Consider the following 25888-nt stretch of genomic DNA (forward strand, 5'->3'; position numbering starts at 1 on the left):
CCTTGTCCAACCACTAGGAATGTAATACATTTTCTTTTCCATTTTTTCATATTGATTGAGCCTTTCCTTCCTGTGCAGGAGCGAGGACGTGCGGTCAGTAGACTCCTGCAGAGCTTTGCTGTAGAAGATGACTTCCAGTTTGATGATAACAGCAGTTTTTCGGAAGGAGAGGAGGAGGCTAGCTCTACAGGCAAGAACAAAGGTGAGACTATGCTAGTAGATATGTACATGGCACATGGGGCTCTGGGCCTGGCAGCTTATTTGTTAGGGAAAAACAAAGTGTTCCAGCTCGATTACTAAGTTCTTCCTCATTCAAAGCTTTCGGATTTTATACGCAAGTAGCCTGTGCAAATGTAAATTGATTCAATTAATTTATATTGTGTGTCCTTGTACTACATTTGTGAGGTCTTAAGAATAAATGACTTGGACTCGTATTTCTGCCATCTGCTAATCCTTACACTGTTTTCTGATTTACCTGCTTATGGTACTTTAATATTTGTATACAAGTAGTTACACAAGGCTAATACAAAGCATTTTTTAACCTTCCTAGCCTACTTTAGATTAATCATGCTACCCTGTATGCAGGGTGGGAGTGGGATACAGGGGTAACCCCTGGTGGGCCCTACTGCTCCTATAGGGATCAGCTTCCAGACTGTGCACTTGAATTGTACATTATACATGTTACCTTATACTGCACAAGACTGTGGTGTATTTTCTACAGTGAATTTCTGGTACTAATCTGGTACATTATATGCATGCAGTAACAGTATTTTCTATACAGTATATTTATCAAGGGGCCAAGACCATGTACTCTCTACTAATTAGACAAACCAATGTGGCAACTGGGAACACGGGCCCCTACCACTGAATTCCCCCGTTGGGCCCTTCATGCCCCAGTCAGACACTGCCTGTATGTAAGACACATGTAAGGTAGTGTTTGTGGTGATTCTAAATGAAGGAAATGTGTTTTTTTTTCCAGCTCACATCTGCTCCCTCTCCAAGGTGGATCTGAGGGAAGGGTTACATGTTCTGATACCAAAAGAGGACAATTTACTGTATGCAGCCAGTATTAGGAGTCTACAACCACCTGATATGTAAGTGGCCACACTGCTACGTATGGGCTTAAATCCTGAGCCCAGGGTCTGTTTTTGTTTACAACAGTATGTTATTGCTTTATACATATATGGTTCATGCACTTAGCGATGGGACATGTGGCAGTCACGTCCCCTGCGCCCCTAGGTGTGAAAATCACTAACTTTTGTTCTTAAACCAGGTGGCATGGACCACCTCCTACCATAATCTACATAATTATTTTTCACCATAATGCCCAGCAAAGCACTGCCGACAAGAGTCTGCATGGCTGGCAGTGGAGTTTGGCTTTTCCATGTGTGCTGCTGTTTTCAGCTGAGAGAAAATCAGGCCTGCCCTCTGTAATGCTTACCCTCCAGCTGTACCTTTTTAAAAGGTACAGTACCTCTTTTTTTATGGTCTGTACCGATTTTTGGCTCTCCAAACTTCCATTGAAAGTATAGGAAGAGGTGTGTGACCACGCCCCCTATACTGATGACCACGCCCCTTTTCTAATTTGTACTGATTTTTATGTGTAAAATGTTGGAGGGTATGGTAACGCAATTGCTGCACTCAGCACTGCAGTCGCTGTATTTAGCTGCTGTGTGACCGTGTATTAGGTCTCATGAGAGGAAGTGGGTACAATCATGAATGTGGAGAAGTAGGAAATCAGAGCCATAGTGTGTTTACCCTCTAAATGCAAGCCTATCTTTATTACGTAGCCAAACTGTGCCACCCCTAACATTTTAGCTTCAACCCATTATACTATTACCTTCATAAACTCTCCTTACAGAAATACTGGAATGCAGCTTTCCTCGTTTAAAGTGTGTGCATGTATTTACTGCGTTTAGTCATTTAGAGTCCGACCAAGTATTGTGTAGCATTTAACCCTGTATTGCATGCTGTTGCCTGTGGGCAAGAAAACAATTCTGCTGCATATTTATTTTCTTATAGGCAACGTAACCATTGAATGTTAAAAAAAAAAAATATATATATATATATATATATATATATATATATATATATATATATATATATATATAAAATCTTTATTTTTATAGTCCATGTGAAAAAAAAAAAAGATTTATTTTCATAATTCATGCAATACAGGGTTAAAATTACAAGAGACTTGGGCAATGCAGTGCCGCTTAATTCTCAATTTGTGCACTTCCTTACAGATACAGTGTTGTGATAGAAGGCGAGAGAGGAAACCGACCTCGTGTTTACTCCCAGGAGCAACTGCTGCAGGAAGCTGTGAGTTCCTTGTGTAGGCGCGCAGGATGGTGCAGGAAGCTCCGTCACACACTCTGCTCTTCCCTGTGCAAACAATAGCTGTATTTTATAGTCACAACTGACCCTTTAAAGGACTAGCATCAGTCAGTCTTTTTTTTTTTTTTTCTTGTGAATTTATTACACAGGAAATGCTTACTAATAGGTCCAGTGTAGTTTTATAACCAAAAGTTATTGGATTACAGCTAGCTGGTAACTGGAGCTTTTATCTGTGACTAAGGGGGGTATTAAAGCATGGAGGGAAATAAAGCACTAACCAATCGGCTCCTTACGGTAATTTCTCTGACGTCCTAAGTGGATGCTGGGGACTCCGTAAGGACCATGGGGAATAGCGGCTCCACAGGAGACGGGGCACAAAAGTAAAAGCTTTAGGATCAGGTGGTGCGCACTGGCTCCTCCCCCTATGACCCTCCTCCAAGCCTCAGTTAGGTTTTTGTGCCCGGCCGAGAAGGGTGCAATCTAGGTGGCTCTCCTAAAGAGCTGCTTAGAGTAAAAGTTTTGTTAGGTTTTTTATTTTCAGTGAGTCCTGCTGGCAACAGGCTCACTGCAACGCGGGACTTAGGGGAGAAGAAGTGAACTCACCTGCGTGCAGGATGGATTGGCTTCTTAGGCTACTGGACACTAGCTCCAGAGGGACGATCACAGGTACAGCCTGGATGGGTCACCGGAGCCGCGCCGCCGACCCCCTTGCAGATGCTGAAGAGAGAAGAGGTCCAGAAATCGGCGGCTGAAGACTTCCCAGTCTTCTTAAGGTAGCGCACAGCACGGCAGCTGTGCGCCATTGCTCTCGGCACACTTCACACCAACGGTCACTGAGGGTGCAGGGCGCTGGGGGGGGCGCCCTGGGCAGCAATGAAAGTACCTATGCTGGCTAAAAATACATCACATATAGCCCCTGAGGCTATATGGATGTATTTAACCCCTGCCAGGTTGTCAGAAAAACCGGGAGAAGAGCCCGCCGGAAAGTGGGCGGGGCCTATTCTCCTCAGCACACAGCGCCATTTTCCTACACAGCTCCGCTGCTAGGAAGGCTCCCAGGCTCTCCCCTGCACTGCACTACAGAAACAGGGTTAAAACAGAGAGGGGGGGCATTTTGTGTGGCGATATTATAATATATTAAGATGCTATAAGGGAAAACACTTATTATAAGGTTGTCCCTGTATAATTATAGCGTTTTGGTGTGTGCTGGCAAACTCTCCCTCTGTCTCCCCAAAGGGCTAGTGGGGTCCTGTCCTCTATCAGAGCATTCCCTGTGTGTGTGCTGTGTGTCGGTACGTGTGTGTCGACATGTATGAGGACGATGTTGGTGTGGAGGCGGAGAAATTGCCTGTAATGGTGATGTCACCCCCTAGGGAGTCGACACCGGAATGGATGGCTTATTTATGGAATTACGTGATAATGTCAACACGCTGCAAGGTCGGTTGACGACATGAGACGGCCGGCAAACCAATTAGTACCTGTCCAGGCGTCTCAAACACCGTCGGGGGCTTTAAAACGGCCATTACCTCAGTCGGTCGACACAGACACGGACACTGACTCCAGTGTCGACGGTGAAGAAACAGACGTATTTTCCAGTAGGGCCACACGTTACATGATAAGGGCAATGAAGGAGGTGTTACATATTTCTGATACTACAAGTACCACAAAAAAGGGTATTATGTGGGGTGTGAAAAAACTACCTGTAGTTTTTCCTGAATCAGATGAATTAAAAATTGCTAATATCTAAGAAATTATTGGCGTTATACCCTTTCCCGCCAGAAGTTAGGGCGCGTTGGGAAACACCCCCTAGGGTGGATAAGGCATTCACACGCTTATCAAAACAAGTGGCGTTACCGTCTCCAGATACGGCCGCCCTCAAGGAACCAGCTGATAGGAGGCTGGAAAATATCCTAAAAAGTATATACACACATACTGGTGTTATACTGCGACCAGCGATCGCCTCAGCCTGGATGTGCAGTGCTGGGGTGGCTTGGTCGGTTTCCCTGACTGAAAATATTGATACCCTTGACAGGGACAGTATTTTATTGACTATAGAGCATTTAAAGGATGCATTTCTATATATGCGAGATGCACAGAGGGATATTTGCACTCTGGCATCAAGAGTAAGTGCGATGTCCATTTCTGCCAGAAGATGTTTATGGACACGACAGTGGTCAGGTGATGCGGATTCCAAACGGCACATGGAAGTATTGCCGTATAAAGGGGAGGAGTTATTTGGGGTAGGTCTATCGGACCTGGTGGCCACGGCAACAGCTGGAAAATCCACCTTTTTACCCCAAGTCACCTCTCAGCAGAAAAAGACACCGTCTTTTCAGCCTCAGTCCTTTCGTCCCCATAAGGGCAAGCGGGCAAAAGGCCAGTCATATCTGCCCAGGGGTAGAGGAAAGGAAAAAAGACTGCAGCAGGCAGCCTCTTCCCAGGAACAGAAGCCCTCCACCGCTTCTGCCAAGTCCTCAGCATGACGCTGGGGCCTTACAAGCGGACTCAGGTGCGGTGGGGGGTCGTCTCAAGAGTTTCAGCGCGCAGTGGGCTCACTCGCAAGTGGACCCCTGGATCCTACAGGTAGTATCTCAGGGGTACAGATTGGAATTCGAGACGTCGCCTCCTCGCAGGTTCCTGAAGTCTGCTTTACCAACGTCTCCCTCCGACAGGGAGGCAGTATTGGAAGCAATTCACCAGCAGGTGATAATCAAAGTACCCCTCCTACAACAAGGAAAGGGGTATTATTCCACACTATTTGTGGTACCGAAGCCAGACGGCTCGGTGAGACCTATTCTAAATCTGAAATCTTTGAACACTTACATACTAAGGTTCAAATCAAGATGGAGTCACTCAGAGCAGTGATAGCGAACCTGGAAGAGGGGACTATATGGTGTCCTTGGACATCAAGGATGCTTACCTCCATGTCCCAATTTGCCCTTCTCACCAAGGGTACCTCAGGTTCGTGGTACTGAACTGTCACTATCAGTTCAGACGCTGCCGTTTGGATTGTCCACGGCACCCTGGGTCTTTACCAAGGTAAGGGCCGAAATGATGATTCTTCTTCGAAGAAAAGACGTCTTAATTATCCCTTACTTGGGCGATCTCCTGATAAGGGCAAAGTCCAGGGAACAGTTGGCGGTCGGAGTAGCAGTACTGCTACAACAGCACGGGTGGATTCTAAATATTCCAAAATCGCAGCTGATCCCGACGACACGTCTGCTGTTCCTAGGGATGATTCTGGACACAGTCCAGAAAAAGGTGTTTCTCCCGGAGGAGAAAGCCAGGGAGTTATCCGAGCTAGTCAGGAACCTCCTAAAACCAGGAAAAGTGTCAGTGCATCATTGCACAAGGGTCCTGGGAAAAATGGTGGCTTCTTACGAAGCGATTCCATTCGGCAGATTTCACGCAAGAACTTTTCAGTGGGATCTGCTGGAAAAATGGTCCGGATCGCATCTTCAGATGCATCAGCGGATAACCCTGTCTCCAAGGACAAGGGTGTCTCTTCTGTGGTGGCTGCAGAGTGCTCATCTACTAGAGGGCCGCAGATTCGGCATTCAGGACTGGGTCCTGGTGACCACGGATGCCAGCCTGAGAGGCTGGGGAGCAATCGCACAGGGAAAAAATTTCCAGGGAGTGTGGTCAAGTCTGGAGACTTCTCTCCACATAAATATACTGGAGCTAAGGGCAATTTACAATGCTCTAAGCTTAGCAAGACCTCTGCTTCAAGGTCAGCCAGTATTGATCCAGTCGGACAACATCACGGCAGTCGCCCACGTAAACAGACAGGGCGGCACAAGAAATAGGAGGGCAATGGCAGAAACTGCAAGGATTCTTCGCTGGGCGGAAAATCATGTGATAGCAGTGTTCATTCCGGGAGTGGATAACTGGGAAGCAGACTTCCTCAGCAGGCACGACCTCCACCCGGGAGAGTGGGGACTTCATCTGGAAGTCTTCCACTTGATTGTGAACCGTTGGGAAAGACCAAAGGTGGACATGATGGCGTCCCGCCTGAACAAAAAACTGGACAGGTATTGCGCCAGGTCAAGAGACCCTCAGGCAATAGCTGTGGACGTTCTGGTAACACCGTGGGTGTACCAGTCGGTGTATGTGTTTCCTCCTCTGCTTCTCATACCCAAGGTACTGAGAATTATAAGACGTAGAGGAGTAAGAACTATACTCGTGGCTCCGGATTGGCCAAGAAGGACTTGGTACCCGGAACTTCAAGAGATGCTCACAGAGGACCCATGGCCTCTGCCGCTAAGAAGGGACTTGCTTCAGCAAGTACCATGTCTGTTCCAAGACTTACCGCGGCTGCGTTGACGGCATGGCGGTTGAACGCCGGATCCTAAGGGAAAAAGGCATTCCGGAAGAGGTCATCCCTACCCGGGTCAAAGCCAGGAAGGAGGTGACCGCACAACATTATCACCACAGGTGGCGAAAATATGTTGCGTGGTGTGAGGCCAGGAAGGCCCCCACGAAGAAATTTCAACTCGGTCGATTCCTGCATTTCCTGCAAACAGGAGTGTCTATGGGCCTAAAATTGGGGTCCATTAAGGTTCAAATTTCGGCCCTGTCGTTTTTCTTCCAGAAAGAATTGGCTTCAGTTCCTGAAGTCCAGACGTTTGTCAAGGGAGTACTGCATATACAACCCCCTTTTGTGCCTCCAGTGGCACCGTGGGATCTCAACGTAGTTCTGGGATTCCTCAAATCACATTGGTTTGAACCGCTCAAATCTGTGGATTTGAAATATCTCACATGGAAAGTGACCATGCGGTTGGCCCTGGCCTCGGCCAGGCGAGTGTCAGAATTGGCGGCTTTGTCTCACAAAAGCCCATATCTCTTTTTCCATTCGGACAGGGCAGAACTGCGGACTCGTCCCCAGTTTTTCCCTAAGGTGGTGTCAGCGTTTCACCTGAACCAGCCTATTGTGGTACCTGCGGCTAATAGGGACTTGGAGGACTCCAAGTTGCTAGATGTTGTCAGGGCCCTGATAATATATGTTTCCAGGACGGCTGGAGTCAGGAAAACTGACTCGCTGTTTATCCTGTATGCACCCAACAAACTGGGTGCTCCTGCTTCTAAGCAGACGATTGCTCGTTGGATGTGTAGTACAATTCAGCTTGCACATTCTGTGGCAGGCCTGCCACAGCCAAAATCTGTAAATGCCCATTCCACAAGGAAGGTGGGCTCATCTTGGGGCGACTGCCCAAGGGGTCTCTGCTTTACAACTTTGCCGAGTTGCTACTTGGTCAGGGGCAAACACGTTTGCAAAATTCTACAAATTTGATACCCTGGCTGAGGAGGACCTGGAGTTCTCTCATTCGGTGTTGCAGAGTCATCCGCACTCTCCCGCCCGTTTGGGAGCTTTGGTATAATCCCCATGGTCCTTACGGAGTCCCCAGCATCCACTTAGGACGTCAGAGAAAATAAGAATTTACTTACCGATAATTCTATTTCTCGTAGTCCGTAGTGGATGCTGGGCGCCCATCCCAAGTGCGGATTGTCTGCAATACTTGTACATAGTTATTGTTACAAAAATCGGGTTATTATTGTTGTGAGCCATCTTTTCAGAGGCTCCGCTGTTATCATGCTGTTAACTGGGTTCAGATCACAGGTTGTACAGTGTGATTGGTGTGGCTGGTATGAGTCTTACCCGGGATTCAAGATCCTTCCTTATTGTGTACGCTCGTCCGGGCACAGTATCCTAACTGAGGCTTGGAGGAGGGTCATAGGGGAGGAGCCAGTGCACACCACCTGATCCTAAAGCTTTTACTTTTGTGCCCTGTCTCCTGCGGAGCCGCTATTCCCCATGGTCCTTACGGAGTCCCCAGCATCCACTACGGACTACGAGAAATAGAATTATCGGTAAGTAAATTCTTATTTTTTCTAACACTGCCTGCAAAATGAGAGTTATAAGCTGATTGGTTAGTACTTTATCTCTCCACTTTCTCACTCCATGCTTTGAAAAATACCACCCTAAATGTTTCCCCCAGAATTCTAACATACCACACATTGTGACTAAAATTTGTGGGAGACCCTAAGATAACACTGGTTTGTTCACAAGCAACTAATGATATTTATTAATAGTTTCTTATATAGCACAGCATATCTGTTGCACTTTACATTTGGAACAACAGTAATAGAACAAAACCGGGTAGCAACAGACAGACAGAGATAGGAAGGCCCTGCTTACAAACTGTATCAGAATGTCACCATCTCCTCGTGAGCAGTCATACTGGATATTTCACAATGGGGGAAGCCATTTGACACTTCTCTAAAGAACTTGTATGATTAACACAAATCTCATAGCATTCTTATTGTTTCTCTTTGTACATCTGTGAATTATGTTCTGTATAGGGTTTGATTTTAGGTTCTTAAGAAATAAATATATAGGTATTGGTGACGTAATCTACCCAACAATTCATTTAAGAAGCACTACAACCTAGGAGAGTTAAGGCTAGCTGAAGCCCCAGAGGCTCTTCTGTGCAGCTGTTTTTCCCATACACCTTCCATTATTCCCATAACCCTAACTCCTCCTCCCCATGTGCTATCATTTGACTGTCCCATATTACTAGGCCCTGGGAAACGGCTGCATGCCGCAACCTTCATTTTAATCTGACTAGGTGTTTAGTAGCAGGCATCTTATTGGTTGTTGTGAGTTAGAATACATAAGTGATCGCTATGCTTGGTTATTAAATAAGCCCCACCCCCCCACCCCCCTTCCACATCTGTCTCTACAAACCAATAACTCATCATGTAGACTGATGACAGCAAAGTGACAAAATAAACTGCCAGTGTATGTATTAGTAAGGTAGAACAGTGGTTATATGTTGCAGCTTACTGTGTGAGGAAACCATTTTCTTCTAACCTTCCTGTCCTTGCAGGTGGTGGATGTGAGGCCTCAGTCCAAACGTTGCGTTCCACTTGGGACACGAGTCTGTGCCTACTGGAGCCAGAAATCACGCTGCCTGTACCCAGGGAACGTGGTGAGAGGTACGAAGCAATCTGAAATGGTTACTAGGGAAGGTGGGTTGCTGTCATTACATGGAACTAGATATTAAGGGGGGAATTCAAATGTTGGGTGTCTGTTTTTCCCTGTCTATTAGATGTACAAAAGAAAAGTTTATGCAATGTTTGGGATATTATACTTTGCCAACGTGTATGCAAGCCAAGTAATTAATTCGGATATACTGCTTGTAGTGATGTTTTATTTTCACACGGGAAAATATTTCCCCCATTATCATCAGTGATATGTTGGCTACTAATTCCATGTAACTTGGGCTGTGATGTATGGGAGTTGGCAGCACAAATGGAAGTTTCAGGATTACATCCAGCCTGAAATACAAGTGTACACTCAGGCTAACATGCAAAAATCAGCAAAATAAAATCTTGGTAAACAAATATGAGCAAAAATACTTCACACCTGATGCAGCCTATTGAAAACTGAAATTGCATTTATTTACATTTTTACTCATTAACCAACTTGCATTATCTCAGTTCCTGCTGGAGAGCACAAATTCTCTGAGACACTTATGGAAAAATTCAGTTGTCAGCTGGGGAGTAGCAGCAGGAGGTTATTAAGCAGTGAGACTGACAAATTTGGTAAAATGTCACACAAACAGCCAATTTCTTATTTTAAAAAATTGCACACTGTAAAAGAAAAAAAAAATCCCCCCCAAATGATATAGAAGACATGCAATCCTATATAACACCACATCCATCATGTTCAGTTGGCTTTTCCCTCCGTGTTATACAGTCTCAAGAACCAACTCCCGCTCAATACAGTAATTGTCACTTGTAGACTGGGGTCTGTTGCCTAGCAACCAGTCCTACTAGCCAACCAGTCACATGACCATTACAGAAATCCAGATTGATTTCTTGATGAAATGAATAATAGAAAGAGCAACAGTATTTTAAGAAGTTTAATCCCTATCCTGTTCAAATACTTTCAAGGAATGCACTATTCAATTAGGATAAGGAACAGACGCGTTCTATTTTTTGTATTTGAATAATCTGATCAGTATTTATTTTTCAACCTGAATATGCACAGCATACTGAATCCCAAAAGACCTGCATAACTAAACTGTCTGCTGCCTTTCAGCTTTGAATGTTTAGGATGCAATCAATGTAAGGTCATTTGATGCTTATTCTTTAAGTGGCTTACTTTTTACATGTGGCCTTCTTATTACATTTTTGTTCCCATTTGACCGAAACCTTTAAAATTGGTGAATCCTGCTACAGAGCCAAAATGAGAAGTAATCTGCTAAAAACCATAAATACTACAATGTATATATTTATCATGCCTATTACACTAGTATGCCTGATTGTAATATGCTATATTCTTGCTACAGCAGGCTATGGGCTTAATCCAATTAGACCTTAAGGGGGGTACTCACGGAGCGATCGCTGCTTAAAATCTAAGCAATCTGACTAGATTGCTTAGATTTTAAGCACGATCGCTCCGTGTGTAGCCCCCTCAGCGATAGCGATGCGCAGCCCCGCGCATCGCTATCGCTGCTGCTAGATTGGCCTGCATGCAGGCCAATCTAGCGGGTCGCTCACTTCACCCGCTGGGTGAAGTGAGCGGTCTCCCCCCGCACGCTCAGCACGGATCGCGCTGTGCTGAGCGCGGGGAGAGCGCCGGGAGAGATGTGTGCTGAGCGGTTCGCTCAGCACACATCTCTCTGCCATCGGCCAGTGAGTACTGGCCTTTACTATACCACTGGACTGGCAAATTTTTGTTGGCAGCCCCATAGGACTGGGTACAAAAATCTGTGAGTCCAGAGTAAGATCAGGCCGCCAGGGGTTCAAATTGCGGTGGCGTTGCCAGCGTTTCCACGCTGTTGCAACGGCAACTTGCCCCCTAGCTGTACACTGTTTCTGCTGCAGTTGTGGTTTTCATAGTTGTGGATGTGTGAAAATATGCTAATGCACCAGCCGCCACAACTTGTATTGTGATTCCCACCGGAGCCATCGCAGCTGTCCACAACTGGACACACAAACACTGCATCCGACGTAGCTCTTTCAAACATCTACTCTGGGTGAGTGTACGGTCACACAGTATTTGTGCCATAACTGAGACGCTGGAGACATGTATGTGAATACAGGATCGCAGATACGGCCTGACCATGCCACAAAATGGACACTTCTTGTCAATCGGTTGCGAATGAATTCTCAATGTGTCTGTAATCTCAGTTCAATCACTGCATGTGCTCATTGTGGCTGGGTCGCATGGACAGATCATCGTTCACATATATGCGAACATCAGAACAGCGAGCTACTATGAATCGGGCCTGGAATGTTTAACTACTGGAACATCTGTTTTTCTAAATGTCACTTACCGTATGTCATTTTTTTTTTTTTTGTCACATAATGTTATTAAAAGTAAGCGTTCAATTACCGTATTAATAATCCATTTGGACAAGTCACCGCTTCAGGTTAACGTTAGTCCTGCTGAAACGTAGCAGGTGCTAATGTTTGGATGATGGTCAGTCATCACTACAATGTGTTTAGTGGAATGGCAGCCTGAGAATATTGCATACAGGAATCTCTCCAAATCATCCAGTGCTACAACTGTCAATCAATGCTCATAATCCTAATATGACTGTGTACAAAGCTATATTGTCGTATTATTCCCCAGGTTCCTCCAGTGATGAAGGAGAGTCTGACTCTGTGACTGTTGCATTTGACGATGGCGATCGGGGAAGAATCTCACTGAACAACATTCGCTTGTTGCCTCCTGACTTCACCATCCAGTGTGAGTGGATTTCTGCACAACACACACAATTAAAATGATCAGATAAATATCTTCTCTAGTTGGGTTGAAAAGAGATGGCAGTGGGGACTATTGGGGTTGACGTGCAAGGCTTCTAGTATTAGTCCTAGCATAAAAATAGAATTTTTTTTCCTCCTCTTAAGTCTTGGCACAAAAAGAAATCACAGAACACACCAGTATGATACCTTTCTTTCTGCTCTATTTCCAGGTACAGAACCCTCCCCTGCTCTTCTGTTGTCGGCAGAAAGTCGCAGGACTAAGCGCTTTTCCAGTAATACCACCTCTGCATCAGAGTCCTCTCAGAACCCAGGCCCTGACAGCAGAGAGGCGGCAGAGACCTCTAGGAACAGTGGGAGGAAAGCATCGAGCAAAGAAAAAACAGGTGAGCATGGAGCTGAGGCAATGTGGACACATGCCTTGTGCTGTGGACACGTGTTTAGGCTTGGTTGTGCTTTTCCCAGGGGGAGCAGTTCAGTCATTTAGAAGGTTAGGTGTGGATATTAGTGTCAGTCAAAGGGCACCTACTGGCCCAGGTTGGGCCCTTTCTCTTCTCTAACAACATAGATCATTTACAGGAGTGCTGAGTTAGCCTGCACCAACTGACCTGCAATGTGTATCCCCTTTTAATGCAGTAAGTATAGGTTGTATGCAGGAAAATGGTTGTGAATGTAAAATGTAACACCTACTGATGGGAGGACTTTATTTTACCAATAGCAACTAAATTGGATGTGTTCAAATCAGGTGCAAAGACTCGGCTACCAACTTCCTAAGCCACTCAGCAAGCATGGAATTAATGGTCTGGCCTGCTCAAGTCATGTGTAAGAGGAGAAAAAGTACATGCCCACAGACGATGTGGGAAATTAGTGGGGGCCATGCTGTTTATATGTGGGACTCTAAGAACATTTAGGGGTGATTCTCCAGAAAGTGAACATAAAGTCCTGTGCATCACAAGCTTTTCATTTCTCTAACGTCCTAAGTGGATGCTGGGGACTCCGTAAGGACCATGGGGAATAGCGGCTCCGCAGGAGACTGGGCACATCTAAAGAAAGCTTTAGGACTATCTGGTGTGCACTGGCTCCTCCCCCTATGACCCTCCTCCAAGCCTCAGTTAGATCTCTGTGCCCGAACGAGAAGGGTGCACACTAGGGGCTCTCCTGAGCTTCTTAGTGAAAGTTTTAGATTAGGTTTTTTATTTTCAGTGAGACCTGCTGGCAACAGGCTCATTGCATCGAGGGACTAAGGGGAGAAGAAGCGAACTCACCTGCGTGCAGAGTGGATTGGGCTTCTTAGGCTACTGGACATTAGCTCCAGAGGGACGATCACAGGCCCAGCTTGGATGGGTCCCAGAGCCGCGCCGCCGGCCCCCTTACAGAGCCAGAAGGCAGAAGAGGTCCGGAAAATCGGCGGCAGAAGACGTCCTGTCTTCAACAAGGTAGCGCACAGCACTGCAGCTGTGCGCCATTGCTCTCAGCACACTTCACACTTCGGTCACTGAGGGTGCAGGGCGCTGGGGGGGGGCGCCCTGAGACGCAATAAAAACACCTTGGATGGCAAAAAATGCATCACATATAGCTCCTGGGCTATATGGATGCATTTAACCCCTGCCAGAATACATAGAAAAACGGGTGATAGGCTCCGCCCCCTTATCGGCGGCCTTATCTCCTCAGCACACTGGCGCCATTTTCCCTCACAGCTCCGTTGGAGGGAAGCTCCCTGACTCTCCCCTGCAGTCACTACACTACAGAAAGGGTTAAAAAAGAGAGGGGGGCACTAATTAGGCGCAGTATTAACTATACAGCAGCTATAAGGGGAAAAACACTTATATAAGGTTATCCCTGTGTATATATATATATATATATATATATATATATATATATAGCGCTCTGGTGTGTGCTGGCAAACTCTCCCTCTGTCTCCCCAAAGGGCTAGTGGGGTCCTGTCCTCTATCAGAGCATTCCCTGTGTGTGTGCTGTATGTCGGTACTTTTGTGTCGACATGTATGAGAAGAAAAATGATGTGGAGACGGAGCAGATTGCCTGTAATAGTGATGTCACCCCCTAGGGGGTCGACACCTGAGTGGATGAACTGTTGGAAGGAATTACGTGACAGTGTCAGCTCTGTATAAAAGACAGTGGTTGACATGAGACAGCCGGCTACTCAGCTTGTGCCTGTCCAGACGTCTCATAGGCCGTCAGGGGCTCTAAAGCGCCCGTTACCTCAGATGGCAGATATAGACGCCGACACGGATACTGACTCCAGTGTCGACGGTGAAGAGACGAATGTGACTTCCAGTAGGGCCACACGTTACATGATTGAGGCAATGAAAAATGTTTTACACATTTCTGATAATACGAGTACCACCAAAAAAGGGGTATTATGTTCGGTGAGGAAAAACTACCTGTAGTTTTCCTGAATCTGAGAAATTAAATGAGGTGTGTGATGATGCGTGGGTTTCCCCCGATAACAACTGATAATTTCTAAAATGTTATTGGCATTATATCCTTTCCCGCCAGAGGTTAGGGTGCGTTGGGAAACACCCCCTAGGGTGGATAAAGCGCTCACACGCTTGTAAGGGCTCTACCTTCGCCCGAGATGGCCGCCCTTAAGGATCCTGCTGATAGAAAGCAGGAGGGTATCCTAAAAGGTATTTACACACATACTGGTGTTATACTGCGACCAGCAATCGCCTCAGCCTGATTGTGCAGTGCTGGGTTGGCGTGGTCGGATTCCCTGACTGAAAATATTGATACCCTAGATAGGGACAGTATATTTTTGCCTATAGAGCATTTAAAAGATGCATTTCTATATATGCGTGATGCACAGCGGAATATTTGCCGACTGGCATCAAGTCTAAGCGCGTTGTCCATTTCTACCAGTAGAGGGTTATGGACACGTCAGTGGTCAGGTGATGCGTATTCCAAACGGCATTTGGAAGTATTGCTTTATTAAGGGGAGGAGTTATTTGGGGTCGGTCTTTCAGACCTGGTGGCCACGGCAACAGCTGGGAATTCCACGTTTGTACCCCAGGTCGCCTCTCAACATGAGAAGACGCCGTATTATCAGGCGCAGTCTTTTCGTGGACAAGGTTCCTCATTTCTGCCCCGTGACAGAGGGAGAGGAAAAAGGCTGCAGAAATCAGCCAGTTCCCAGGAACAGAAACCCTCTCCCGCCTCTGCCAAGCCCTCAGTATATGCTGGGGCTTTACAAGCAGAATCAGGCACGGTGGGGGGCCCGTCTCAATGAATTTCAGCGTGCAGTGGGCTCACTCGCAAGTAGACCCCTGGATCCTTCAGGTGATATCTCAGGGGTACAAATTAGAATTCGAGACGTCTCCCCCTCGCCGTTTCCTAAAGTCGGCTTTACCGATGTCTCCTTCTGACAGGGAGACAGTTTTGGAAGCCATTCACAAGCTGTATTCCCAGCAGGTGATAATCAAGATACCCCTCCTGCAACAGGGAACGGGGTATTATTCCACACTGTTGTGGTACCGAAGCCGGACGGCTCGGTGAGACCGATTCTAAATCTAAAATCTTTGGACACTTACATACAGAGGTTCAAATTCAAGATTGAGTCACTCAGAGCAATGATTGCGAACCTGGAAGAAGGGGACTACATGATGTCTCGGGACATCAAGGATGCTTACCTTCATGTCAAAATTTACCCTTCTCACCAAGGGTACCTCAGGTTTATGGTACAGAACTGTCACTATCAGTTCAGACGCTGCCGTATGAATGGTCCACGGCACCCCGGGTCTTTACCAAGGTAATGGCCGAAATGATGATATTCCTTCGAAGGAAGTGAATTTTAGTTATCCCTTACTTGGACAATTCCCTGATAAGGGTAAGATCCAGGGAACAGTTGGAGGTCGGTGTAGCACTATCTCAGGTAGTGTTGCGGCAGCACGATTGGATTCTCAATATTCCAAAATCGCACCTGGTTCCGACGACGTGTCTTCTGTTCCTAGGGATGATCCTGGACACAGTCCAGAAAAAGGTGTTTCTCCCGGAGGAGAAAGCCAGGGAGTTATCCGAGCTAGTCAGGAACCTCCTAAAACCGAGCCAAGTCTCAGTGCATCAATGCACAAGGGTTCTGGGTAAAATGGTGGCTTCCTACGAAGCAATCCCATTCGACAGATTCCACGCACCAGTGGGACCTGCTGGACAAATGGTCCGGGTCGCATCTTCAGATGCATCAGCGGATAACCCTGTCACCAAGGACAAGGGTGTCCCTCCTGTGGTGGTTGCAGAGTGCTCATCTTCTAGAGGGCCGCAGATTAGGCATTCAGGACTGGGTCCTGGTGACCACGGATGCCAGCCTGCGAGGCTGGGGAGCAGTCACACAGGGAAGGAATATCCAGGGCTTATGGTCAAGCCTGGAGACATCACTTCACATAAATATCCTGAAGCTAAGGGACATTTACAATGCTCTAAGCTTAGCAAGACCTCTGCTTCAAGGTCAGCCGGTGTTGATCCAGTCGGACAACATCACGGCAGTCACCCACGTAAACAGACAGGGTGGCACAAGAAGCAGGAGGGCAATGGCAGAAGCTGCAAGGATTCTTCGCTGGGCGGAAAATCATGTGATAGCACTGTCAGCAGTATTCATTCCGGGAGTGGACAACTGGGAAGCAGACTTCCTCAGCACGACCTCCACCCGGGAGAGTGGGGACTTCACCCAGAAGTCTTCCACATGATTAAAAACTCGACAGGTATTGCGCCAGGTCAAGGGACCCTCAGGCAATAAGCTGTAGACGCTCTGGTAACACCGTGGGTGTACCAGTCAGGGTATGTGTTCCCTCCTCTGCCTCTCATACCCAAGGTACTGAGATTGATAAGATGGAGAGGAGTAAGCTCTATATTCGTGGTTCCGGATTGGCCAAGAAGAACTTGGTAACCGGAACTTCAAGAGATGCTCACGGAAGATCCGTGGCCTCTACCTCTAAGAAGGGACCTGCTCCAGCAAGGACCCTGTCTGTTCCAAGACTTGCTGCGTTTGACGGCATGGCGGTTGAACGCCGGATCCTGAAGGAAAAAAGGCATTCCAGATGAAGTCATCCCTATTCTGATCAAAGCCAGGAAGGATGTAACCGCAAAAACATTATCACCGCAATTGGCGAAAATATGTTGCGTGGTGCGAGGCCAGTAAGGCCCGACGGAGGAAATTCAACTGGGTCGATTCCTACATTTCCTGCAAACAGGAGTGTCTATGGGCCTGAAATTGGGGTCCATTAAGGTTCAAATTTCGGCCCTGTCAATTTTCTTCCAAAAAAGAACTAGCTTCAGTCCCTGAAGTTCAGACGTTAGTAAAAGGGGTACTGCATATACAGCCTCCTTTTGTGCCTCCAGTGGCACTTTGGGATCTCAATGTAGTTTTGGGTTCCAAAAGTCACATTGGTTTGAACCACTTAAATCTGTGGAGTTAAAATATCTCACATGAAAAGTGGTCATGCTGTTGGCCCTGGCCTGGGCCAGGCGCGTGTCAGAATGGGCGGCTTTATCCTGAAAAAGCCCTTATCTGATTTTCCATTCGGACAGGGCGGAATTGAGGACTCGTCCTCAGTTTCTCCCCAAGGTGGTTTCAGCGTTTCACCTGAACCAACCTATTGGTGGTGCCTGCGGCTACTAGGGACTTGGAGGCCTCCAAGTTGCTAGACGTTGTCAGTGCCCTGAAAATATGTTTCCAGGACGGCTGGAGTCAGGAAATCTGACTCGCTGTTTATCCTGTATGCACCCAACAAGCTGGGTGCTCCTGCTTCTAAGCAGACTATTGCTCGTTGGATTTGTAGTACAATTCAGCTTGCACATTCTGTGGCAGGCCTGCCACAGCCAAAAATCTGTAAATGCCCACTCCACAAGGAAGGTGGGCTCATCTTGGGCGGCTGCCCGAGGGGTCTCGGCTTTACAACTTTGCCGAGCAGCTACTTGGTCAGGAGCAAATACGTTTGTAAAATTGTACAAAATTGATATCCTGGCTGAGGAGGACCTGGAGTTCTCTCATTTGGTGCTGCAGAGTCATCCGCACTCTCCCGCCCGTTTGGGAGCTTTGGTATAATCCCCATGGTCCTTACGGAGTCCCCAGCATCCACTTAGGACGTTAGAGAAAATAAGAATTTACTTACCGATAATTCTATTTCTCATAGTCCGTAGTGGATGCTGGGCGCCCATCCCAAGTGCGGATTGTCTGCAATACTTGTACATAGTTATTGTTACAAAAATCGGGTTATTATTGTTGTGAGCCATCTTTCAGAGGCTCCTCTGTTATCATGCTGTTAACTGGGTTCAGATCACAGGTTATACGGTGTGATTGGTGTGGCTGGTATGAGTCTTACCCGGGATTCAAAATCCTTCCTTATTGTGTACGCTCGTCCGGGCACAGTATCCTAACTGAGGCTTGGAGGAGGGTCATAGGGGGAGGAGCCAGTGCACACCAGATAGTCCTAAAGCTTTCTTTAGATGTGCCCAGTCTCCTGCGGAGCCGCTATTCCCCATGGTCCTTACGGAGTCCCCAGCATCCACTACGGACTATGAGAAATAGAATTATCGGTAAGTAAATTCTTATTTTTTTTTCCTTTTAACCTGGTCTTGTAAGAAATTGTTGTTACATAAAAACTTAATTGCTTAGTAGCAATGCCTTACTTAAGACCCACTAAAATCTTGGAATTTTGGAGAAGTATGTAGTTTGAATTTGTGTAGCTATCCCTTGCCTCATGGAGAATTGCCCTTAGGACTCTATATTTACTTAACTATTATACAACAATCTAGTTGCTATTGGTAAAAGCAAGTCCTCCCTTCCACAGGTGTTACATTTCACACTCTCAACCATTTTCCTGTATACAACCTATACTTACTGCTTAAAAGGGGTTACAAATTGCAAGTCCATTGGTGCAGGCTAACTCTGCACTCCTGTAAATGATCCATGTCTTCAGATGTTCACGATGCTGACCCACTGTACCTCAGTGCAAGATCTGTGCCATTGTTAAGAATCACAATGGTTTGAACTGAAAACACTTTTTGCACACATTTGTATTTCATTGCTATATTTTACAGATAAAATGGATGTATTCAACTCAGGTGCAAAGACTCCGCTGCCTGCCACCAACTTTCTAGGCCGCTCAGCAAGTGTGGAATTAATGGTCTGGCCTGCTCAAGGCAAGCGCAGAGCTGGGAACAAGACTAGTGGGCTTCATGATCCCTTCCAGTCACAAGGGAGTGTCAAGAAACAAAAGTGCCGTGAGCAGCCTCATGTATTTGGTAATGGCTTTGGTGCGGATTCCTTCAGCAGTTTGGCCAACTCGTACAGTCCCTTCGGGGGCAGTGCCAGTACTGGGATTACAACTGGGCAGAAGCCTGTACGGACAAAGAGAGGAGAGAGGCCAGAGGAGGAAGAAAAGGGGAAAGTGGGTAAACGGAAGGCAAATGAGTTTTTAGTGAAACTTGATCATGAGGGAGTTATGTCCCCCAAGACAAAAAATGGTAAAGCTCTCCTGCTGTGTGATAAAGACTTTGGGCTTCGTATTGGACAGAGCTACAGTTCTGCATCAGGACTGACGAAGGACAAGAAGCGAAAGCCACCGTTACATGACCACCTACCCATGGGCTTAACGCTTGGAAAGTACACTGGGCAAGGAGAGTATGGTGTGAACTGTGACAGTGACTGCTCATACTCTGACCATGATGAAAATGAGGGGGGTCTACGGGCCAGTGTTCCATCAAGATTTCTGGCAGGACTATCTGTTTCTTCCTCTTCCTCTGGGTCGTCTTCATCTTCTAGCTCTGGATCAATGTCCAGTTCTAGTATTTGCTCTACAGACAATGAGGATTCATCAGAGAGTTCAGATGAAGTGGACTCTACCATGCTCCTACAGCCCTGCCTCACACACCCTGTACCTTCTTTGCTGACACAACACACGGAGGAGAGTGGTCAAAGCTCCCGGGGGTGCTTTGTTTCAGGACAGAAAGCGAAACAGAGGAGGAAAGGGACCCCTTCAAACTTTCCTAAAACCAAAGAGTCCATACCTAGACAGCAACGCCTGCCCTCGGTAGAAAATCGGCCAAAGATTTCTGCCTTTCTCCCTGCACGCCAGCTCTGGAAATGGTCTGGAGAGCCTACACAGGTGAGCATGCTTGTGCCTAATCTCCCTTTTACCTTTAATAAGTGTTCAGCAAATGTGAGAATCCACATACTGTAAATTATAGACCCCACTACAAAATGTATGCAAGTTGAGTAAAAGAAACAGCTGGTCTAGTTTTTGGTCAGTGGACATTTATAGGCTTGTTCAACTGCAGGTTTTGCAAAGCCCATTTCTTCATTTTTCTAGCTTCTGTATCTCACTCTTTATCTATCCAGACAAAGCTTTTCATTTGTTTTGCTCTAAGACAGGGGTGGCCGGACTTTTGGGACGTGGGATCTACTTTTTGTTCACTTACTTACCGGTGATCTACCGGCGTCAAATAACACCAATAATAATAATAACACATTTAAAAATAGCATTAATAATGATGCCATCAAACAACAGCACCAATAATAATGTGCACATTTAAGAATGACATCAAATCCCCCCCATTGTGCAGATACCCCCCCTTCCACTCCCCTGCTTAATAGCCCCCTGTACAATACCCTTCTCCTTGCAAATACCCAACTTTGCAGATACTGCCCTTCCAGTCCCCTGCATAATAGCCCCCTGTACAATAATCCCCTCTGTGCAGATCCTCCACCCTTTGCAGATCCCCTCTTGTGTAAAAAAATAAAAGAAAACCTTTGTGAAGATAACTCACTCTTTGCAGATCCCCCCCCCCTTTGCATACGATCGTTCCTTCCCTTATGAAGAAACCCCCCTTTGCATAACTTACCTGACAAGTGGTCATGCTGCCTAGCTTCAGTCCTTCCTCTCCCCACAGTCACTGCTCCCGCTTTCCCGCTGCATGGCCTCCCACTGGCTGCTTCTCCTGTCATCACCACAGCCGGCTGGATCAAACTGGGTCCAACTAGCACCCAGGCTCCTCACATTGCGGGTGATGTCATTACATCACCTACGCACCCGCACACTGCATCCCTGGGAACTGTGAAGAGAAGCAGCAGCAGGCTCCCTACAGTTATTTTGCTCTAAGATAAATGTATTCAGAGATGTGTTGTCATGTATGTCTTTCTATAAAAAATGGCAGAACTGTCCGTAAAATAGACAAAACAAAGTACTCCTTTATCATATATAGAACAATTAGTGGTTTAAAAAAGAAAGAGAAGGTTCGTTATTAATGCTCTAACATCACGATGACAGGAGAGTATCCCATGTTCAAATGGGTGTAGTATGATATGCCGGCTGTTGGGGGGGTCCGGCACACAGCATGCCGGCATACAGATAGCGTGGCAAGCCCAAATGAGCCCCTTGCGGGCACGGTGGCGCGCTACACACGCTATCTATTCTCCCTCCAGGGGGGGTCGTGGACCCCCAAGAGGGAGAAAAGGTGTCTGGATTCCGGCGCCGGTATACTGTGCGCCGGGACCCAACAGGCGGCAAACTGAAGACCACCCATTCAAATCAATACCTTGTGTGTTTGTTGTTGTTGATAGCAATGGGAATGAGACAATGTGATGCGGTCTTATGTCCATAAGTTCCATGTCTTCGTGTAATTTTGCCAATACTTTATCACTCTGCTCTTTTATGTCTGGTATATAAATCTAGTTAGATCTGGCAGCTATTTGTTACTGGCTAACAAGTTCTATGTCTTCTACCTCTAGAGGCGGGGAATGAAAGGGAAAGCCAGAAAACTCTTCTACAAGTCGATAGTTCGGGGAAAGGAGAATCTGCACGTGGGGGAATGTGCCGTTTTCCTGTCTGCCGGACGCCCAAACTTGCCCTATATTGGACGCATTGAGAGCATGTGGGAGTCCTGGGGCGGCAACATGGTGGTTAAAGTGAAATGGTTTTACCATCCTGAAGAAACAAAGTTGGGCAAGAGGCACAGCGATGGCAAGGTGAGGCATAGATGGTTGAACTTTGAGAAATATCTATGGTGCTCACAGGCTGACAGATGTTTTCAGGTTTCCAGAGGGCTTATTCATACTTATCCACTTAATGCATGCTTCATGTATTGATATGTATGAAGTGCACTATAAGAATGACAAATAAGAGTCAGTGGGGACCAATCATACCATTGTGTTCTTTGGCAGGCAAAACCAAATCCCCAGGTACAGCTTGAAAACGGGGCTTTCTCTCATGAAAACACACAGGTTTTACTGAACCTGTGTTTTCAGGAGAAAAAACATATTTTTTTTTTTAACGGGCGATCTAATATTATAGTTTGTAAAATGAAATTGGTGAAACATCTGAAATAAGTGCAAAAATGTACTTGTTTCGCAACCGATATTTTACTGCGGATAATAGGATACACCGCCCTTTGTGTTAAATGTTAGATAACACAAGATACCTCCTTTGTGTTAAATGTTAGATAACACAAGATACCTGTACATTGTATTGGTGAAGGTGCAATGCATAAAACGGGAAATCCCATTTTCCCAGCATTTGTGACTGACCCAGCTTTTGGTATAGGTTATTTTACAACTGCATCCAGTACCCAAAAAAGTACAATATTTATCTATTTTAATCCTGCATTCCTTAGCCATGACTTGGATGCTGCTATTAAATTGTTATTTAGGGTAATAATAGAAAAAATGAATTTTATAAAACTGAAACAAAACCTTTTTACAAACAGTGGTGCACATTAAAAAGACAGAAATAAATGGAATATTCCTGATAATAACTTCTTCTTCTCCTCGCTCCCACAGAACGCGTTGTACCAGTCATCCCATGAGGATGAGAATGACGTACAGACAATCTCACACAAGTGCCAGGTGGTGAGCCGCCAGCAGTATGATAAGATGAGCCACAGCAAGCGCTACCAGGACCGGCAAAACCTCTACTACCTGGCAGGGACCTATGACCCAGGAACTGGGCGGCTGGTGACTGCAGAGGGTGTGCCAGTGCTATGCTGAAATGCCACCAGGAGTTAGCTGGGGGAGGGTACCACTTTCTAAACAGCACTTCTTACAGCAGTACGTTGCAGGCTCACAGGTAGCATGTACAAATCCAGAAACTTATACACTAAAACCTTACACGACAGACGCAGTCATGGAAACTGATACGCACAAATCCCAGCCACCTAAACATGCAGTGTGTGTAATTACATACACTAGTACAGGAGTGACTCGTATAGGTAGATCTGCTCCCGAAGAGAGACAAGGTTACACATTTCTGAAAACGTTTCATACCGCCATGCTGCATGAGCCAGTTGGGACACCCTGCACTACAGGGGAGCTGTGACATGGGAAATCTGAGCATCTCTTCCTTTTCTATTTTTTTTTGTTAACCCAGACCTCTGTTCGCACAAAGCACATTTAATGCTTGCCCTAAACGCCACTCAGTAGTTCATCAAACAGTGTGACTAACCTGATCACACATGGCAGAAAGGCCAAATTGCACAGATCCAGAGTCTGGATAAATGAGGGATCATTTTATTCATGGTGTAGGATGAGGTCATGTGTTATGCTGGACAAAATTGGTAAAACAAAAACACATTGATCACGTGGTCGACGTACGATCAGTCCCTTTCACACAGACCTACAAAGTGACACTCTTTAAAGTCAGTGAAGCCTCTAACACTCTGTGGACTACCCAATACCATAAGAGCAATGTAAAACAGACCTGCTGATACCAGAAGGGCTACAAGCATTGATGTTAGGGAAGTCCTTAATTTGATACATGTCCTAGGTAAATGTCTGCTTATACAGCCTACAGTATTATATATCTGTTGAAACCTCAGAAAACACAGCTGCCGTCGGGTGGTATACCGTAGCACTTCAAAACACTACAGAAAAACCAGGACCTAACCTTCTATAGAAACTATTAGAAAAAACCATAGGGTATTTATTTCCATTTTATGGCGCTAATCAGTCTTCTCCGAAAACATGCTGAGACTGTGTGCCCTAAATGGCTTAACCAAGAGCCCAGACACAAGGACTATGTAAACTGCTGTAAATCCATTCACAATCAAAATGTACTCAACTTATGTTTAATTCTGAGATGCAAGTATCAAACTCAATATTTCCTAGCAAAATTGCTCCATCCATTTTAACACCAGTTTGTTTGTTTTTTTGTTTTTGTAATTTTCTTTTTCTGTGTTTTTTATTTGTATTCTTTCTAATTTATGGTCAACAGCCTCAAGTTTCAAGCCATATTCTCCCCAGTACCTCTTAACAGCTTTTCTTCCTGAAAGGCAGGATCAGGTGTAATAATTATCTATTTATTCACTATGTAAATATGGAATTTCTTTTGGAAAGTTTTTATTAACAAAACAAAAACAGAAAAAAAAACCTTTAAAAAAAAAACTACAACTAAAATCAATGGGAAAAAAAATACCCCCTTATTTTGCTGTCGCTAAAAAAAAAAATATAAAAATATAAATTATGCACTGTGTCCTATGGCAAGGCTGGGAATATTAGGAATTATGTATAATTTGTAATTATAATGGGGGATACAGAGAATAAAAGCACTTGGGAACTAGGCAGGGACTTGAAGTGGGCAATGAGAGACAATTTAAGTATCTAAAAAAAATTGTCACATTTAAATGCTTTTATTGTTTAAAAAAAACAAACACCAAATTCCTGGAAATATGTATATAGATTGTCTGAAATATTTTTTTTGTGTTTAAGACATTTTTTAAGGAAAAAGTTAAAAGAAAATGTATTGGGAATGTCAATATGGTCCGATGGAATAAAAAAGGAAAATATTCTATAAATATATATTATATAAATCAAGTGTGGTCTGGTCTTTCTTATCATTCTCTAAGGAAAAGGGATATTTCCATATTTGCAAATCTTGTATGTGTTGCATATAATATTTGGAAACTGAAGATTATGGACAGGTTGCACAAGATACCTAAATTCAATATGAACAAAGTTCTCATTGCAGTAACCCACTAAGAACATAAAGCATTAAATTACAATGTAATTTTATTATATAGCCAAATATAGAACATTGGCTGGAATCAAACCCATGGGCCTTAACTCTGAAACATCAATGCCAGACACACACCTATTTTTGTTTGTTTTTACAAACGGTTTGATATTTACAGGGGTTTGTAACACACAAGTGATTGTGTACATATTACATTTACAAACACTTGAGGGCTGAACCCACAAGTTTTCTTTACAGATCAGGTTTTGAGGATTTCTGCCTTGTCAAGCAGGTGGGACAATTACTGTCCCAGCAACATAGATTAACTCACCTGTGTATGAGAGACAATCACAACATGACCTGGTGGACTTGAGGACTGGAGTACCCAGTAGGATTTTTCTGGAAAAATAGGTTCAGGAACTATGGGTCTGGGGGTGGAGCTATTGTAAAAAGTTTTAGATAAGCTTTATTTTAAAGTCCAGTTTTCTAAAAACTATCTTATAGAAAATAAGTTTTGGCCCAGGACAGGTTCAGGAACACAGTTCCTGATTATGTCATATTTAATGAGAGGTTCAGGAACCGAGTTCCTGCTGAAGAATAGCACTGGGCACACCTACGTAGTGTTTGGCAATCTCAGCAACACCTAATGCTGGGATACAGTTATGTGACCGCCGGTCACACAATCCCAACCCCTAATGCTAACAAGTGCTTTAAAAAAAAAAAAAAAAGTATATAACTGTAATCTACATTTGCAGTAGAATGGGTTGTGACTTTCATGTGGCACTGTTCTAGGATGCCACCTTTCTAATTAGGCCATTAGTCAA

At 45.3% G+C, this 25888-nt stretch overlaps 1 protein-coding gene across 9 annotated transcripts in view; it reads left to right on the forward strand.

The window, feature by feature from the left end:
• BAHCC1 (BAH domain and coiled-coil containing 1) overlaps positions 1–24926 on the forward strand; it is a 169454-nt gene extending 144528 nt beyond the window's left edge. For 7 of the 9 annotated variants that reach the window (XM_063961114.1, XM_063961112.1, XM_063961113.1 and 4 more), the window contains 9 exons: positions 79–202; positions 980–1094; positions 2247–2322; positions 9225–9366; positions 11981–12097; positions 12324–12497; positions 19162–20228; positions 21851–22087; positions 22898–24926. In XM_063961114.1, coding sequence (XP_063817184.1) covers positions 79–202; positions 980–1094; positions 2247–2322; positions 9225–9366; positions 11981–12097; positions 12324–12497; positions 19162–20228; positions 21851–22087; positions 22898–23104 — 2259 coding nt within the window. In that variant the 3' untranslated portion in view covers positions 23105–24926. The remainder of the gene's footprint in view (positions 1–78; positions 203–979; positions 1095–2246; positions 2323–9224; positions 9367–11980; positions 12098–12323; positions 12498–19161; positions 20229–21850; positions 22088–22897) is intronic. The other 2 variants (XM_063961116.1, XM_063961117.1) reach the window with 1 other exon arrangement.
• Positions 24927–25888: the final 962 nt, after the last annotated feature.

The sequence above is a fragment of the Pseudophryne corroboree genome, chromosome 3 (assembly GCF_028390025.1).
Source record: "Pseudophryne corroboree isolate aPseCor3 chromosome 3, aPseCor3.hap2, whole genome shotgun sequence".
Classification (NCBI taxonomy): Eukaryota; Metazoa; Chordata; class Amphibia; order Anura; family Myobatrachidae; genus Pseudophryne; species Pseudophryne corroboree.